We start from the raw sequence: 18,356 nt of genomic DNA, 5'->3' as shown, positions 1-18,356 counted from the left end.
AAAGAGCTAGAACATTTTTTTCCCTACTTGACACACTACAAGGTCTGTCGATTATCTTAATTAACCAAGTAATGATTAGAGATCGAGAAATTTGTATTTTTATATATTGTCCTAATAATAACACAAAATATTTTGGACCATTTACCATCACTTGTATTAAGTTGTAACATAATATAGAAAACAAAAAAAGATCTGACGCTGTTACTTTTTGTTGTGTGAACTCTTTAAAAGCGTGTTGAATATGATCAGCTCTTTCCTTTTGGCATTCAGACACATAGATTTTATCAAGGCTTCTGGGATCCTCCCTGCCCATCTTCATAATACACTCCTGACTGGGGAGAATAAAAGCTATTATAATAATCTCACCTCATCTCAACTGTGTCACCTGAACGGGAACTGTTTGAACACACTCTACTGTGGATCAAGTCATTCTATAACAGTACGGTAAATGTAGCTCCAGTAAAATGCAATATATGACATTAGTTATCCAAATGCATGTTGTATGTGGTTAAATTATCCAGCTTGTTTCTGCTGGTTTTGATTTGTCTGCAAGTGTTGTGGTGAAAGAAAACATTTACTTCAGATGAGTGCAAGAGGTAAAGTATCTACAGCAAGGGCCACATACAGAAAAATATACGGAGAGCTGGGCCACTTATAGAGGTGAATATTGCCTCATAAGTTAAGTTATAAGTTAGCAAAACAAATCAAATGTAGGTGAATAATGTGCGATACTTGAAAACGCTTTCAGAAAAAAACTGCCTACATCCGATCTGTCTTAAGGGTTTCATTTATTTTGTTGGCAGCTCATTCCTTAAAACAGAAGCCTCAGATTGCTTATAATAACAGTAAATATGAAGTTTAAATTTCAAGCTTGTTATAGAAATAAGTTATTGGGCTTTTTTTTTTATCAACTAAGATCTGTTAGAAAATGTCTCAAATTTTAAATGACTGAATTTATTTGAAAATTGGGCTCATTAATATATGTTAACTTATATATTTGAGAAGTACAATATAAGACAAGCAAAAGCTTAATTTGTGGGCCATATTGCATTATACTTTTAGAATTTGCTGAGCCGTAGTTTGGACACCTCTGATCTACAGTATGTCACGTGCATCAGTTACAAATGCTTTACCTTATTGACACCCAGAGACATAATATATCTATTTTTACAGTAATCAAAGTGTGGTTGATGGATTTGAGTTGACAAATTGAGGACTAAATTATGAATAACTCGAAGAGAGGTGTCATCTATCAGAAGATATCATGGATCTACCCGAGTAGATAATGAATTGTTTGGATGAAACCTTAATCAGGCCACGAAACTTTGTCAAAAATAGGTCACTCATATCAAGTGATCTTAAAGTGTTATAATGAATATTACTCAGCTGGGATTTTAGCATAGTTTTCATTGGTTATTTGGAAAGACTTTAAGACTACAAGACATGAATCAATTTATACCATTGATTGATTGATTGTTAAAACTAAAAGTTTGTAAAGCATCTACATCCTCACCTAACAAAGATGAGCGCTCTTCTCTTGCTCTGATAGGCCAACCAAACACCCCTGTGGGGAGGAGTTACAGCCTTTGGGCTCTTCGGTATTTGCTGAAACAATAAAGTACCTGTCGTTTCATCTGAAAAAGGGAGGGAGAAAGAAAAAAAAAAAGTCAAATTTAAGCCCGAGCTTATTCCCTGAAGTCATTTTGAGAAACAGCATCACACATCTTGCCTCAAGGCAGTGGCTCAGCAGGAAAAAAAGATTCAGTAATGAGAACGACAAGATTAAATATGCTGAAACTTTTGCTTTTATTGACTTTCACAGAGGTAAGAGATGATCATTTACTCATTGCACACAAATATCCTCTGAAATCTTTTAACAAAAACTACAAAGGCATTGTTACAAAGTAATTAGTGTATATTTTCAAATCTTTGATAGAGTACATATTTTATACATCCAGTTAATAATCGTGTGCAGAGGGAGGACTGAATTATATGAACACAGGCTCTTTTGAGTGTCACTGCTTTCAACAAGTGCATGTGGCATGCCCAACCTTAGCTCAATAGACAAATTCATTCGAACCTGAAAGAAATACCGGCACCGACCGGTCCTGAAATCTGTGTTGAGTGAGGGTAATGTGCAGCCTGCTGCCTCTCATGCGCCGAGAACATGATACAGGCATTATATCCTGAGGCATACTTTGCCTGTGAAATACCAGTAGCATGCTGCCCCTTGGATTATTGCTCTAATTTTGTAAAATAATGTGTTTTCTTTTGATTTGGATCATGTTACTTCCTTGTTTCATTCATTAACCTGCCATGTATTATCATTTCAGATCTGTGCTGCACAAAACGGTAAATGGTCTTCTTTTGCATTTTCCTCTACCTCATGATTCAAAACTAAAAAAATGTAAACTAGCACCTAATTTAAAATCTATCACTGAAAATTAACCCCTAAAATATATATATTCCATAAACAAAGGTAAAGGCACCCATTCTGAATCAACCCAGTATGTGTATTTTATTAGCATCCAGCACGTTTTTTGACTCACAATATGAAAAGAAATCACCCACAAGTGTTTTTGAATGTATCCAATCATTGTTTTTGTCTCTATCTCCCTCAGACATCACTCTGTCAGTGTTTACGGTCACATCTAAGAGTATGACAGTGCAGTGGAGCGGATACACTGGAGCCAGCTCCTACAAGATCACAGCGACACCAAAAAACACGCCTGAACAACCCGTCTTCGCTCACTTCAGTGGCAACGTCGTGATGGGCTCCGTCAACTCCCTGTCACCAAACACAATGTACATCATGCAGCTAGAAGCCATGGACAATGCTCTCAATGTCCTGAGCAGCGCAGATACCGAGGATACAACAGGTCAGTAGCTACAGCAAGGAGAAGTGAGGTAGGAAAATATGTTGTGGTTGCAATTCAGATTTAAAATGTTTACAATCCATAAAGAAAGCCTTAATTTATCTCACATTTCTAAAGAAGTGGAAGCAGAAAACTAGTTGTTTCATATATAAACATAATCATTTTGGGGTTTGGACATTGATCATCACCTTGGCAGCTTTTATGGACATTTCTAGAGGTTTTATTGTCCAAACTATTCATCGACAAGGTAAAAATTGTAAGTTGCAGCTCTAATTAAAAAATATCTTCTTATGTTTTGCATATACAGTCTAAACTTGTATCCATATCTCTGATATAAATACATCTACGGCTTAAACATGTTTTTATGTAATTCTTAAATGTGGTGCAGAAAAAGCATAAGAACTCAGGAATAGTACAAATACTTTAACATTGTAGCTAACAGTAGTAAATGTACTTAAATATATTTCACCGCTGTATTTATAATATATGTTGTAAGGAAACATGATCAACCACCATCTAATTATCTGTAAGAATGTTTACATCTATGATTTGTTCTGCAGCTCCTGAAGTGCCCAGCATCGAGCAGGCCTACTCTAAAAACAGCGACAGCATCACTGTTGAGTTCACAGAAGTTTCCGGGGCAACCAGCTACATCCTGTGGGCGCAGTCTCAGACCGGCGATTACTTCTCTGAGATGGTGGTGAGCAGCTCCCCCGGCACCGTGGTGAAGCTCAAGCCCTTCACAGACTACAGGCTGAGTGTCATGTCGGTCAACTCAGGGGGGCGGAGCCAGCCCTCATACCCCATCGAGGCCAGGACAGGTACACATAAAAAGCCCTACAATAGTCCCAAAAACACTTCACACTTAGGCCTAAGCGTTTCAAATAGTGACAGAAGATTGAAAAACTATTTAAAGCTAAGCTAACGAAACTCATTTATCACATAGTAAGGGTTTCACCATGAAGATTAATAATATCTTTACTCAAAATGTTATAATAACAAACTTTTTCACCTTCTTTTACATGTCCAGACAATACATACTGTATTGCAAGCTTTATCCATGATGGTAATCAGTGTACGAAGATTGAACCTATCTGTTGTCTCGTAAGACAATAGTTTGTTTGCTCACTCCGCCGGTCATAACAGTGTGTCATTTCAATGTCTATTGTCACAGAGTGTCTACTCTTTGCAGCCAAAGCAGTAGGGTGGAAACTGTATCCAGGCTTTTGCACTATACTATTATCATAATATGAAAATCAAAACCATGAGAACTGGGTTGTCTCCCTTCCCCGAAGGAGTATTGTAACATTATCAAGGGGGTGATGTTTCCATTTCACGACACTTACAAAACAATTGTCAGGGGACTAAAAGGTTTTCGTCCAAAAGTTACGCAATTTTTTAAATCAAATATCGAGAAAAGCTTAGCGAAAAAAAACTTTTTAACTTAAGCTAAACATGAAACTTTTTGCCATATTTCAAGATCCTTTTGTATTGAAGACGTTTCCACTTTGGAAGGTTTCCCCGTGTTTTTATGCACAAATTGAAAATGTGCAAGGACAGGTGGATGAAGATTAATCGTGTCTTTTTGTCAATGTACATTCACATCACTTTCTCCCTCTCCCTGTCTGTAGTGGTAATGGCACCCAAGTTGAACACCACCTCTCCTAACAACGCTTCCATTGTTGTGACTTGGCCCCCGGTGGAGAATGCTGTCCTCTACATGCTCTGCATCATTCAGGAGGGCTCCAGCTCCCGGGTCAAACTGAACACCACTGACACCATGGTAAACTTTAATGGCCTTGCAGCAGGGACTACCTACTGTATCAAGGGCACAGCATTGGACTCTGAGAGTCGAGCTGGAGACGACCTTACTGTCTGCCAGATCACACGTAAGCTTGATAACAACATACGTAGAGCATGAATGTAGCAGATCCTGTTTCTCATGTCCCTCTGGTTTCACTGGCAGGTCCTACCAGCCCAGATGTGACGTTGGTCCAGGTGTCTACGGGACGGTCGCTTGGGGTCGCCGTGTACTGGATGTCAGTGCAGGGAGCTGAAAACTACTTGGCCTGGACCACTAATGGTCAAAACTGTACCTCAACAGTTGATAGTTACTGTTATATCATACCAGTGGAGTGTGGCCAGAACCACTCTGTCTCTGTCACAGCCTATAACATTGCTGGACCTAGCAGCCCCTCGCAACCAGCAGACTACATAACATGTGGGTATATCCAGTCTTTATGCTGAACCCATGACCCATGCGGAGCCATTTCAATCTAACTTTTGTCAAGAGAGAGCAATTACACAAAATGTCAAACCCATTACCAATTCATGTCCGTTCTCTACCTCTCTTTTTCTGATAGATCCTTGTCCCCCAGAGAACATCTGGGTGGAGGAGCCCGAAGCAGGCAACTGCTCGGTGGTGTGGGATAGTGTGCCACTGGTGGAGTACTACATAGCTTTCATAAAGAGGGATGATGGCACTGAGACGTCGTGTAACACCACTGAAACCACATGCCAGTTTTCCTGCATGTGTGGTTACACTTACCTCACCACCGTCTTCCCCTACAACAAGGCCGGGTCTAGCCCTTACGCAGACGTCCGCAACTACACCACCAGTATGACCAGAAGCACACACGTAGCACCACCACAAATACATGTTTTTTGTTATCAAAGGGTCATATTAATGGATTTATATAATGTACCTCATTAACTTCACATAGTTATTACTTTCCATGACAACCATAAATCTCTCAAAGAACACCATTGACTTTCTTCAGAAGCATCACAGAAATGTAACCTGTTGCTACTCAACAGCACCCTTTAAGAAACCCCCAAATCTACATTATCCATTGTAACACATACCTCATTTGGTTTGTTTTTGGGATTTGCATTTCTAACGTCATAGCTCATGAACGCAAGAGTTTTTGGCAGCTGAATTATCTCAGATAACGGATCTTCACTGAGTCCTCCGGCATGGGAATTTTCTGAAAAATAATCCTTATCCACAGCACACATTTTAACATGTCATGATGAAAAAGAGCAGGTGAAAACATTCTAAATAAGGCAAACACTTAAACCTTGGGGCGAGCTGATTATTTACTGTAGTCAATACACTGATGGATAAGTACCTCATACAACCACACCGATATGATAAGTAAAATGCTATAAAAACTTTTTAAAAAGGAATGGAGTGTGAAGATGATAAACTACACCGGGAGAAAAACAATGCCTGCCTAGATCAAATCAGCTGTATGATACTTTGCATAGTTTAAGTGTTGATTAATGTTCTCATCTCTTTTTGAATTTCTTCTCCCTGCCTCTCCCCCAGTTCCTTGTTGCCCACAGGGTTTGACCATACAGCTAGTTTCTACAGAGACCCTCGAAATCATGTGGTCGCCAGTCAAAGGGGCCGAGCTGTACCAGACCACGGCGGCTCAGACAAACAACGTCATCCACTGTAACGACACAGCTCCAGTGTGTGCACTGTCAGATTTGACGTGCAACACAGCTTATTCCGTGACCGTCACACCTTGCAGCGAGTTGCGAGGATGCAACCACACCTGCACACCACACACACAAGAGACAGGTATTAAAGGGCTATTTAGCGTGACATCACACCTCCTTAAATACACATGCTCGCATGAAAGGGAACTCATAGAATTCGTTGAGATGGTGACACAGTGATGCTAGTTTGAAATTTGGGGAAGAATTGCTTTTTGCTTTCTTATCTTAACTATATGAGACAATTGATTCTATTTTCATTTTCTTCAAGCCACCATCAGCTGCTGGTAAGCTTTGCACATAAATTGGAAACTGATAACTTGCCAACATCCTAACATGGACGTATAAAGAGAACTGGTTACAGAAACAGCGCCTGGCTTTTGAAGTCTATTTAACATAGGGGCCAAATGATGGGATTACAACATCCGGGTCCCTCTGCATATTTTTTTTTCATTAATTATTCAGTACAAAAACATAAATAGCCTTTTATTAATGATGTACCTAAACTTGAGGAAGATACAGGTACATATTATACCCAGAAGATGTATATTTGTTTTGACACAATAGGAATAAACGTTGTAAATCAAATTCCCCAAAATCATTTTCTCACCCACGCTGAATTATCTTTTCTTTTTTTTAACAGCTCCGTGTGCTCCAGAGATTTTGAATATGACGCAGACCAACAACTCCACGTTCAGAATTCAAATCACAACGCCTAACACCCCTAACACAAATTATACCATTAAAGCAATCGGACGCTACGCCACACACACATGCCAGACAACAAACTCGTCCTGTGAGCTCACACAGCTGCCCTGTGGTTCATCATATGAGGTCATGGCAATAGCCATCACAACTGTGGGGAGAAGTCTCCCTGGATTCAGTAAAACCTTGGAAACAGGTAGGATTGGTTATAACATTGTAGTAGCCTAACCATTTTAGCTTAGAATTTAGAGTTAAATGCTGATCCTGCTGGTAATCATAAACTAGGCTAAAATAGGCTTCCCATAATAAGAATAAGAGATTAAAAAGGTAGTGTTGGGTAGTCTCTAGTTCATGTAACAGACCTACAAATAATTTACAAAATAAATGTAAATCTTTTAAGTTACAGTCACTATTAAATAATTTGTAACAATATCTTTACTCCGTTCTTAAATATTGCTCTGTAATTTACTCCCCAAGGTCCTTGCTGCCCCATATATGTAAATGTGACACAGGTGACCCAGGCTATGACAAATGTGACCTGGTCACCGGGCAGCGGAGCTCGCTCCTACCTCACCTCCCTGACGTCCCCACGCGGACACGCTAAGTGCCACACTCTCGACAACCACTGCCTGATGGGATGCATCACCTGCGGCACCAACTACAGTGTGCACTTGGAAGCCATCAGCAGCACAGGACACAAGTCAGAGTGCAAATATCATGGATTCTCATCAGGTAAGGGCAAATACACACATGTAGGGAATATAAATCCAGATAACTTTTTGTTAACACACCTAACTCAATTCCTCAAAACTAATTCTTGCAGGGGCCTGTTGTCCGACAAGTGTGAAGCTCTATCGCATGCCCAACCACTCCCTCCGGGTGTCCTGGCGCTCTCTGGGCCCTCAGACGCACAACCACACAGTAGAGCTTTACGGGACGGGAGCCAACTACACCTGCAACGTACCTGCCGGCAGCAAATTCTGCGATATCCAGGAAAGAACGTGTGGGGACATCTACAAAGTAGTGGCGGCACCAGTGGGACAGGACGGGATCAAAGTCAGCTTCTGTCAACCGAGGAGATACTCCAGTGAGTCATGAAGTGCATGCAGTCTTTAAAAGATACATTAATCACACTTTTATTCGGATTATTTGTAGAAACAAGTTTAATTAATGTGTTAATGTTCGTTGTATTCTCAGTTCCCTGCCCAGGAAGTAATGCTGGCATGCGTAAGTATCCTATAAACTTCACTGTTAGTTTGCAGTAGTTAAAGGAATAGATTGCAGTTTTGTTAGTTGCATCTTGCTAAGAGTTGGGTGAGACAGGAGAGAACAAATAGGATGGGAATAATCTCATTTATCAAAATATCAATACTTTTCATTTCAACTTTCATTAATTTATGAGCTGTCTGACACCTGCTAACGCACTGAAACTTTATCTCTCTCCTTCTTAAGTGATTTCTCGCGGAAGACGAAGTGTGGATTAATTGCGGTAATGTATTGTTACTCATCTCCCTCCGGGTAAGAACCATATATTTTCAGACGTTTGGAGTTATGTAACGACATGAGACAAACAACTTGCTTTCCCCTACATGGCAAGTGTTTCTTCTAGATTGTGAAAATGTGTGAAAGAATTGAATGAAAGCTGATTTCACAGGGAACATCCATAGTGCTACTTTACAGCGTGAGGGTATCTTGTGACAGCATCTAGAGCATCATTAAATTGACTGTGCCTATAGTGTGCTGGTATAACAATAGGCGTGTTTAAGTAGAAAATGTAGCATATATACAAGCACGGGTGAAGCTGACCTCTATCCGTATTTCACTTCAGGGACTTATATCCCATAAAACATGGGATGAATGATCAAGGTAAATGACGATGGAGAAATGCTGCAGGAGCATCACACGGGCATCATGTTGTGTTTGTGATAATAGATAAGAAGAGGGATATTTGATAACCCCTGACTCAGTTTGACTAAGCGGTATTCTGCTTTTAGCATTTTTGTTTCACAAAGAATGTTCTTTTTGCACAGAACATCCACTCATTGTGTGTGATGAATTGAAGTACTGAAGCTATGATGAGATATTAGGCCTGGACGATGGAGTATATCAAATAATAACAATATTTTTTTACCGAAAACCTTGATTTTTATATTGCAAAGACATTGAAAGGTTGACTAATGGTGCTTTCATATAATATGTTCAGGTATGTTGATATAATGACTTAGTCAACAAATAATTAATATTAGAAAATGACATTAATTACTGAAATGCATCCTTTAAAACCAAGAAAAGACAACACATGCCATATTACAATATTATGATATCCAAAATCTAAGAGGATATCTAGTTCTACATAGTATTGAGATATTGCACAGCCCTATAAACACCTTTTCCACCATATCCAGGTTCATCATTTCTCTCTCTCTCTCTTATCTTTCTAGACCTACAGTGAAAACCCCCCACCCCATTACCGCCAACACTCAGCAAAGACAGAAGACCATTACCAACCACAACTGTTGAGACCCAATACACCCTGATGAAATTTCACTCTTGTTAAGGAAATCTTGATTTTTTGTTACTGATGTTTGAAAAAAAAAAAGCCTTTTAGAGAATATTAAAACAATAAAATATATTAAAGAGGGGTTTAAAATTGATAACTTTGGAAAGGTATCCAATGGTTTTGAAAGATATCCTCCATATTGTTACATTTTATAATAGGCATGTTTTTGATCTTCATGTTTTAAAGCAATGCAGTTGCCCTGGCAAAATGAATCTTGATGTAACCTCAACGGTAAATGTTAAAGAAGCTATATTAATAGAAGCTTAACAGTGAACCTCCCATGTAAATGTAACACGGCAAAAGTAATTCAAACACTAAATGAATTCAAAACAAGAACATAGAACTTCTCCAAGTAGAGGGCCTCCACACGGCACCGTACGACATGTCTTTGGGCTGTGGAGCAGCATGGTGACCCAGGAGGGGGTCAGTCAAAAGTGGGGCAGCAGGTATCCATCTCGTCAGCCCGGAGTCATGCATGCCATGTGGATGATACGTCTGATCCGATTTCTGGAGATGGATTCAGTGTTACTTCTGCTATCATTGGATTTGTTTTCTCTCCGTTGACAGACGAAAAGAATAAAGTTTCACCGTTACAACACAGTGTGCTGTCAATCATCTTGTGTCCGTTTTCTTTAGCAAGTAATATAGGTTTTGTTCAGGTGTGTGGGAGAGATATATTCAGTCCCGTGAAATAATCCAGAAACATCCTGAAGTAGGTCTTACTCATTCAGAAGAACTGTTATGAAATACCTACTGAATAAAACACAAATGAATGACTTGTTTGCAGAAATCATGTTAGCTCTCAGGTTTTGAAATTGAGTTGCACATATTCAAATTGACTCAATATGTCTAACACTTATTTTATAACACCTGCTTTTATGAGGCCTACACAGAGGGTTAAGGATCATTTATACCGTTTGTGATAAAAACGTGCATTATATTTTAATTATTTCTCAAGTTATGTTTGCCATTCAACCAATTGTAAATCAGTAATTATTTATATAGCTGTTGCGACATCAATGTCATAAGCATATACATTATCCAGAGACAGTACGGACAAATCACTGTGTGAAAATTGACAAATGTTTAGTTTATTCTAAACATTGTTAAAATTATATTTAACATATCACTATATTACAATTCATAATCAACAAAAGAAAAGTATGGATATCTTATTATTGCAGCAGCAGATTTAACCTTTGTAATATGAAATGTCTAATACAAACTCCCATTCTTGAATATTTATGAGACATTGTCTGGTAACAATGAATGTCTATTTCTGTCCTGATCCAAGAGGGGGATTATTAAAACAACGTCCTCGCCACTATCATGAATAAAGAGAACATCCTCTGGGGTCCGTTATGTGTTTTATACTCTTTAGTTCAACAGTTAAACAATAAAACGTAGCCTTATTTTGAGTATGTATCAGGTTTCTCTTTCCACTGTTGATCTGCAGTTCGCTTTCTCTAACTTTTAACATAGTAAATCATTTCGGCAGTTTGGATAATACATCCAGCAATTGTTTACTGCTTTCTAGTCTTTATCAAGCCAATGTGCAATTACTTTTCTTACTCAGCTGTGTTTTTGGCACTGCTTCTGTTTTCTATTGCTTACCATAATCAGGTTTTTGTGGTCTTGATTATATTTAAGGGACTTCCAGTAGAGATTTTTTTATACACCTCACAATATACAGAACTTTATAGCTTTATTTCTTCCAGTAAACTTCCCACCCAAACAAGCAGGATAGCCAGATATCCCAGAGTTTGAAAATTACTTGGCACTCTTAACAACACGCGCAGGTGTCCAAGAAAGTGTATTTCCCATAAGTGGCAGACATAAGTTTCCCGACACATTTTGATGTTTACAATGGGACGTGATGTGCTGAAGATAAAACAACGGGAAGAGCTCATTAGCAGTCTTTATCTCAACACAACAAACCGTCACATATACAGTATAGGTAACGCAATAAGAAGAATAGAAAGAGCTTAAAATTAGGATTCTGTACATTACATTATAAACAGGATCTCCTTGTAGTTCCTTATGCTGCTAATAAAGGTATGATTCAATAATGGTTTTTGTTTCACTACACTTTGTAATGCGGAAAAATGTTTTTAATAATCCCTCATATAAAACAATCAATCAATGAATTATGAAAAAGTAACATGTAAGAAATATACATGATCACAAGCTCTTAGAGGGTTTGAGTCAGAAATTACTCACATATTTCATATTAGCAGAGGAGAGGGAACCAGCAGCATACAACGTATTAGAGATTTAGATGGACAAAACAGATCATATGGTTTGTATGCATATTTTTTGTTATATATGCTAATATTAATAAATACAATAAAATTCAATGTCTTTGGTGCTCTTTGTCCTGTACAGCAAATAATGTCAACCAGGATTGTGGGGAAGTTAATAAATATCTAGAAAGACACCTAATAGGCATTCTTATTATCATGTAACACTCCTGGCTTTATCTTTAGGTAACAGCCCTAAGGATGTCTCTCTTTGAAACAGTAATATGTAGTATGAAAACAATCATGAAATGTATATTTGAAACAATGTCACAGTGATGATGAGCCGTGGTGTGCTGGGGGGGAAACACTAACAAAAGAGATGCTGACAGGCTGAACAAGCTCGTGAGGAAGGATAGCTCTGTTGTTGGAGTTAAACTGGACAATCTGGAGGAGGTGGCTGAGGGGAGGACGAGGAGGAAACTGGACAGCATCCTGGATAACCCCTCCCACCAAAGAAGCTAGTGAAGATGAGGAGTACGTTCAGCCACAGACACATCTCACCTCGACACAGCACTAAGCGCCTGGGAAACTCCTTTGTGCCTGTAGCCATCAGGCTGCACAACAAGGGGTTAACCACGTGACTCACTGACAATAACCCGGACTGCAAATAAAGCCTGCACTTTAGAAGAATAACTTTGACCTGCATTTTCTTTCTGCACACATACATGTGTACATTTTTAACAATAGTTTCATTACTTATCTATATATATATATATTTTAATTTTAATTTCTGTTTCTTATCTCTGTGTGAATCTGTACTGTTTTTCCTCTTCTCTGTTGCTGCATAAACACTTGAATTTCCCCACGGGGATTAATAAAGGTACATCTTATCTTATCTTATCTTAAATGTGTAACTGTCTGTGTCCACTTTCATGGAGTGAGAATATAAGTGTTGTATTACAAGTAGACAAGAAGTGAGGTTTTCACATAATTCTTTACAATGGGTGAAACTGGAGCTTCATTTGTAGATCCGTCCAAAGATTATGACATGATATGAAATGCGCTGTAGGTTTCAATGTGTCCCAGAAATCGATCATATCTTAAGACTTCATGATGCTTATTTACATCTTTTAATCCCAACGAAACAAACCTAGTTAAGTACCAAGATTTATTATAAATCCAAAAAACAATAAACCAAAAATATTAACACAATAATAACAACATATTTTTTAACATGGCACAAGTCCACTAAGGGCCTCTCTTATTACCAAATGAACAACATTAAAGATTTCCAAAATCAATCCAGGATTGGATAGAAGGGGGAATTCAATTCACTTTTCAGTGACTTCTATGTCATACAAAGGGGATCGTATTACTTCCTGTTCCATATACTAAAAACACAACGTTATAGAAAAAAATAATGACATTTAGAGTAAAATCCCTTGTCATCTTCTAAGCAATGTTGGTCCGATAAAGACTCAAGAGTTACCTAAATAAAATATTCCGGGAAGACGGAGGAAGTGCAGATTGAGCGTAATGGGGGGTGGGGGATTTTGAAAGAATCCCTACCTACACCTAACTTTGTTTCCTCCTTATGATGACAGGGAGCCCCCCAGGCATTCACCTGTCCTCATTTAGGCCGTCCTGATTGGTTCCCATAATGTTGATCTACACTCTCAGCCGTTAAAGATAGCAGATGAGCTGCTGTGGGAAGAACCCACCTATGGATGTAACGCACTGAAACTCGGACAATCACAATGGACATGATGTGGGTGTTTTATTCACTCATCCTTTTGTCTGTCATACAGGTAATTATGCTTTTTATTTTTTATAAATAAGTTTCTGTTTTGCTTTAATTTCATCCTTGTTGATTCATATTTTAATGATGTCCAATATTTTTATTTTCCTTAGACACAACATGTTTTGGCTACAGGTGAGTTCTGTTTTGCTGATAGTGTTGATGTGAGAGGAGACTGTGACAAATGCTTACATTTTTTTTGGTCCATCGCTGAGATGGCACGATAGTTAGAGATAATGATATGAATGTTTGTATTTAATAGGTTTCTCATTTAAATATCAACACAGTGAATCTTCATATAGTCATCTTCTCTTCTGTCGTATTGAATTATGTATGACTTATCCTAATTGGGGCTTTGATTAATTGAAAATAAAAGTAGCTGCTGCTAACCACTGGAGGGCCACCGCTTTATACAGTATATAATAGACTTCCCTGTTTACCAGTCACTCTAACCGTAAATGTGTTTATTAATGCCAAAACGTTTTAAACATGTTCCTTTCTTTTTTTAAAACAAGCTATCCTTAGTGTTTCTGATTTAAGCGTATGGAAAAGGATTTGTGTCTTAATTCTGAGCATGCAGCTGGACGTTTGCAGCACAGAAAAACACTTTTTTTCGCAACCAAACACGTTATATATTAATATATTTTTTCAGAATCAATTCAGAATCCACATACCTTTATTCGTCCCACAGAGGGGAAATGCATTCAGAAAATATATATTAATGATAAAACAAAGAACATTAAAAATGATATATAATTATATATACATAATACATTTAGTATACATATAATAATCTCCTCACAATAGTCCATGGTTTGATATTGCCCCCAGTAAAAAAACAGACAGATTAAATTATTTTATTGTAACCTTTTATCTCAGAAGGTATGAAAATGATATTCCTAGACATATATTATTCCTCTTCTTTCTTTTTTTCAGGATGTAGTATAAAGTCAGTGACTTCACCTTCAGCATCAACACTGAATGTGATATGGAACAGCTACAATGGATCTACGTATTATTTACTGGACCTGAGGGTTGAGAACTACACCAGCATCGCCCCAGTGGTTGTGCTGCAATCTGCACCCAGCACAATAAGGCTGATTCAGGGTTTGAGACCCGGACATGTATATAAAGTCACACTGAAGGTCTTTCAATATACCAATTTGGTGTGCAAAAACTCTGTAACCACTAAGACAGGTAAAGACACAATTTAAAAAAGTAACCATATAAATGAAACTGAAGAGCAACTGTGTTAAATAATGCAGATTTCTTCATCTTTCATTCCCACAGTGCCTGCCACATCTCAGATCACCTTCTCACAACCTATTTCCAGTACATCTATAAAGTTCCAGTGGTCTAGCGTGATTGGGGCAGACAGCTACACCATGTTTGTGAAGGAGTCGTTTAGTTATTCCCCAAAACAATACAACCAGACCTTCACAGGCTTCATTGGACAAGTGGACGGCCTAATTCCTTCTACAACGTACGACTGTTATGTCTACTCATCAAACAGTGCTGGAAGAGGGGCCAAAAGTAATACGAGGACAATCACAACATGTAAGTGCAAAGAAATGCAGGTTTTGTTGTTTTTCAGAGGGTTTCATTTATGTAATGCGGATCAGCTTGGTTTCTTAAAAATAAAGACTTTACAGTAGTTTGAACCAATCCTTTACAGTTACGGATATATAGAAACATGAATAAGGATTCATAAATGCATAAGACTAACACCTGTGATTTCTCCTGGTAGTGGTGCAGTCACCAACAGGAGTATCCATTGTATCGACGGGGAAGAGCACAGCTCGAGTGACGTGGAACACTGTCAGTAAGGTCTTGCTCTATCAAGTGGCCGTGAGTGACAACGACAACCCCAACAATTTGCCGGTCATCAGAGAAACCTCAACAACCACCATGGACATCGATAGTCTGGAGCCCTGTTCCAGATACACAGTGGGAATATCCTCAGTCAACGGCTTCTTAATTCCTGGGGAGCCCTCTGACGTTACATACAACACCTCTAGTGAGTATCTCAGGAGCAGGATGGATACACTTGCCTTTTTGTGTTGTATTGACCAACTACAACCTTACTTCCTGGATGATTTCGGCTCCGGTTGCTGCATGTGTGAAAATCATAATTGCTCAATCAATCAATGTGTATAAAGGAATAAAGGGGTAATTCGTCCCTTTTACCAAAATCTGAATTTGTATATTAATGAAGGCAACAAAATACGGAAATTACTTAATTAGAAGTATTCAACTCATTTCTCAAATAATAAGATCAAATAATAATTAAGTTGACTAAAAAGTCCCCTTAACCCGGTTAGACCTCTAGAACGAACGGAAAACCAAATAAGACTTTTAGGCAAAGTGAATATTACAATCATAAGCAATTAAATTTGAAAAAATTCATGGTATCGTGCCTATAAAACAATGTTATGTATGTTTTGTTTTAACTGCTGAAGAGAGCCAAGGGCCTCCAGAACATTAGGATTAAGAAGCAAACATATTCCGAAAACCTGTATCTGTTTCCTCAGCCATTAACCCGGTGACGGCCGTCTCAGCTGAGTACAGCTGCACAAGCGGCTTGGTGACAGTCACTTGGGATTTGGTATTTGGGGCCAACTTGTACAGGGCAACGGCCATGGATGGCACTGGCGCGGCCCTTAACTGCACATCGGCCTCTACTAGCTGCCATATCACCATGCTCAAGTGTGGTGAGAAGTACCAGGTCCATGTAACAGCCATCTCAGACGACTGTGAGAGCATCTCGAACGTCAGTTCCTTGTTCGAGACAGGTAGGCAGAGGATCTGCTCTTAAGTAAACTACAAAAGATGACTTATATTTGTCTGTCATTTCCTTGTGAATGTATGTATTGTCCCCCCCTTTCATTGTGCCTCATCAAATGTCTGTATACGTTTCACCCATACATATCTACACCTTCTCATGTTACCTCTCACTGTAGCACATGCTCACACTTCAGAACACACTCAAAGCTCTTTATCAAAAAACTTCCCCATAAGTTAGTCCTCTTGGGAAGCTGTTTAGGTTCCTCCTATTGTCTCCTATAGTATTTTCTCAAGCCAAGGGGTGAAACACACACTCTCTTTTGCCACCAAGACAAGCTATCCAACACCAGTCGGTCAAGAGACATTAGAGTCCATTAAGTCAAGGCCTTATCTCAAAGGTCAGCTCTCACGTCCTACTGGAGAGTGAAAAGGTAAAGGAGACAAACCACATACAGTCCCCCTAGGGAAATATCCACACACACACACACACACACACACACACACACACACACACACACACACACACACACACACACACACACACACACACACACACACACACAGCATAATTGCCTGTTTACTCCAATGAAGTGTTGAATGCCGCAAAGAGTTAAATTACTGGAGTCAAAAATCGGTATCCATTTGACAACCTTTGAACAATAGAAGGTGAATGGTGGCCAGTGAATCTGCTGTGAATGCATCATTTTAATCCAATACAGTGCATCACAAAATGACTGAAAAATATAAACTCAACTCATTTCAACATAACTGGACTTCTCAAACGACATTCAGCAAGATTTTGAACATTTCCTTTTATTCCCTCTTCTTATAACTGTTCTTTGTCAAATTACATTTTTCCCCAGTCCCCTGTGCTCCTGCTAATCCTGTGACAAAACACAATTGCTTGAGCAATGTGATCAGCTTCAGCTGGCAGCCCACCAACAACACCCTCTACTACATCGCAACGGCTGTGGACAAAAGTGGCAAAACGACTGAGTGCAGGACGGTAGAAAACCAGTGTTTATTCACGAACACGGGCTGTGGTCAGTTCTACACGTACACTGTGTACGCCATCAGCCATGGATGCAACAGTGAAGCCAGCGATCCTGAGTTTGTCCGGACCTGTGAGTCTGATTTCATTTTTGTTAATATAAAAATATCATGAAGCCGAAATACATACAGTATAAGTAAACGTGTTCTCAATGCTTGTCTGGTATTAGGACTGAATGATTTTTATATAACGCATAAAATTGTGATGATTTTGACTCCTATTGCAATTGTGATTTGAATCTTGATGATGAAGGGAATGAACATTTTAGCATCATTATTCTTACTTTTGTTGAAAATATTTCTCTAGAACAAAGTTTGTAGACTAAGCTTTGTTCTGCCTGTTACAAGTAGAGCTCCTTGATTTCAAAATCAAACCTTATTGAAGTGATAAATTGTATTTGTCCTTTCCTGCAGCTCCTTGTCTCCCGACAAACGTTAGGACAGGAGATGGTTGTCACTCTGAAATGCTGATCACAACCTGGGACTCTGCAGCAGGAGCTCTCTCTTATACTGTGGAAGCACAGGGGAACACTGAAGAAACCTACAACTGCACATCCTCCACCAACAGCTGTGCGGTGATGGGAGTGCCATGTGGGGAACATCTCAGTGTGTGGATCATTGCCTCCAATGACAACTGCTCCACTCAAAGGGTACTGGGAGACGTTGCTCAGACTGGTATGTACTTGGAGCTCTGTGAAACACATACTTACATATGATTAGATTTTTGCCTGTTATTGTCTTAACACAAACGTATGCTTTCTTTAGTTCCTTGCAAGCCAATAAATGCGTCAGTATCAGTTGACTGCAGCCAAGACTCTGCTAGAGTTAACTGGACGATG

At 38.9% G+C, this 18,356-nt stretch overlaps 1 protein-coding gene across 1 annotated transcript; it reads left to right on the top strand.

The window, feature by feature from the left end:
* Positions 1 to 1,767: 1,767 nt before the first annotated feature.
* fndc7a (fibronectin type III domain containing 7a) lies at positions 1,768 to 8,569 on the top strand. The gene is made up of 13 exons (XM_063886670.1): positions 1,768 to 1,824; positions 2,334 to 2,352; positions 2,622 to 2,879; positions 3,437 to 3,697; positions 4,508 to 4,765; positions 4,843 to 5,097; positions 5,240 to 5,494; positions 6,208 to 6,465; positions 7,024 to 7,281; positions 7,563 to 7,817; positions 7,909 to 8,172; positions 8,283 to 8,312; positions 8,538 to 8,569. Exons 1-13 carry the CDS (start codon positions 1,768 to 1,770, stop codon positions 8,567 to 8,569), a joined length of 2,460 nt encoding a protein of 819 aa, XP_063742740.1.
* The last annotated feature ends 9,787 nt before the right edge of the window (positions 8,570 to 18,356 follow it).

The sequence above is a fragment of the Eleginops maclovinus genome, chromosome 6 (genome assembly GCF_036324505.1).
Source record: "Eleginops maclovinus isolate JMC-PN-2008 ecotype Puerto Natales chromosome 6, JC_Emac_rtc_rv5, whole genome shotgun sequence".
Taxonomy (NCBI): domain Eukaryota; kingdom Metazoa; phylum Chordata; class Actinopteri; order Perciformes; family Eleginopidae; genus Eleginops; species Eleginops maclovinus.
The sequence above is the reverse complement of the archived record's forward strand: the minus strand, read 5'-3'. Positions and strand labels throughout refer to the sequence as shown.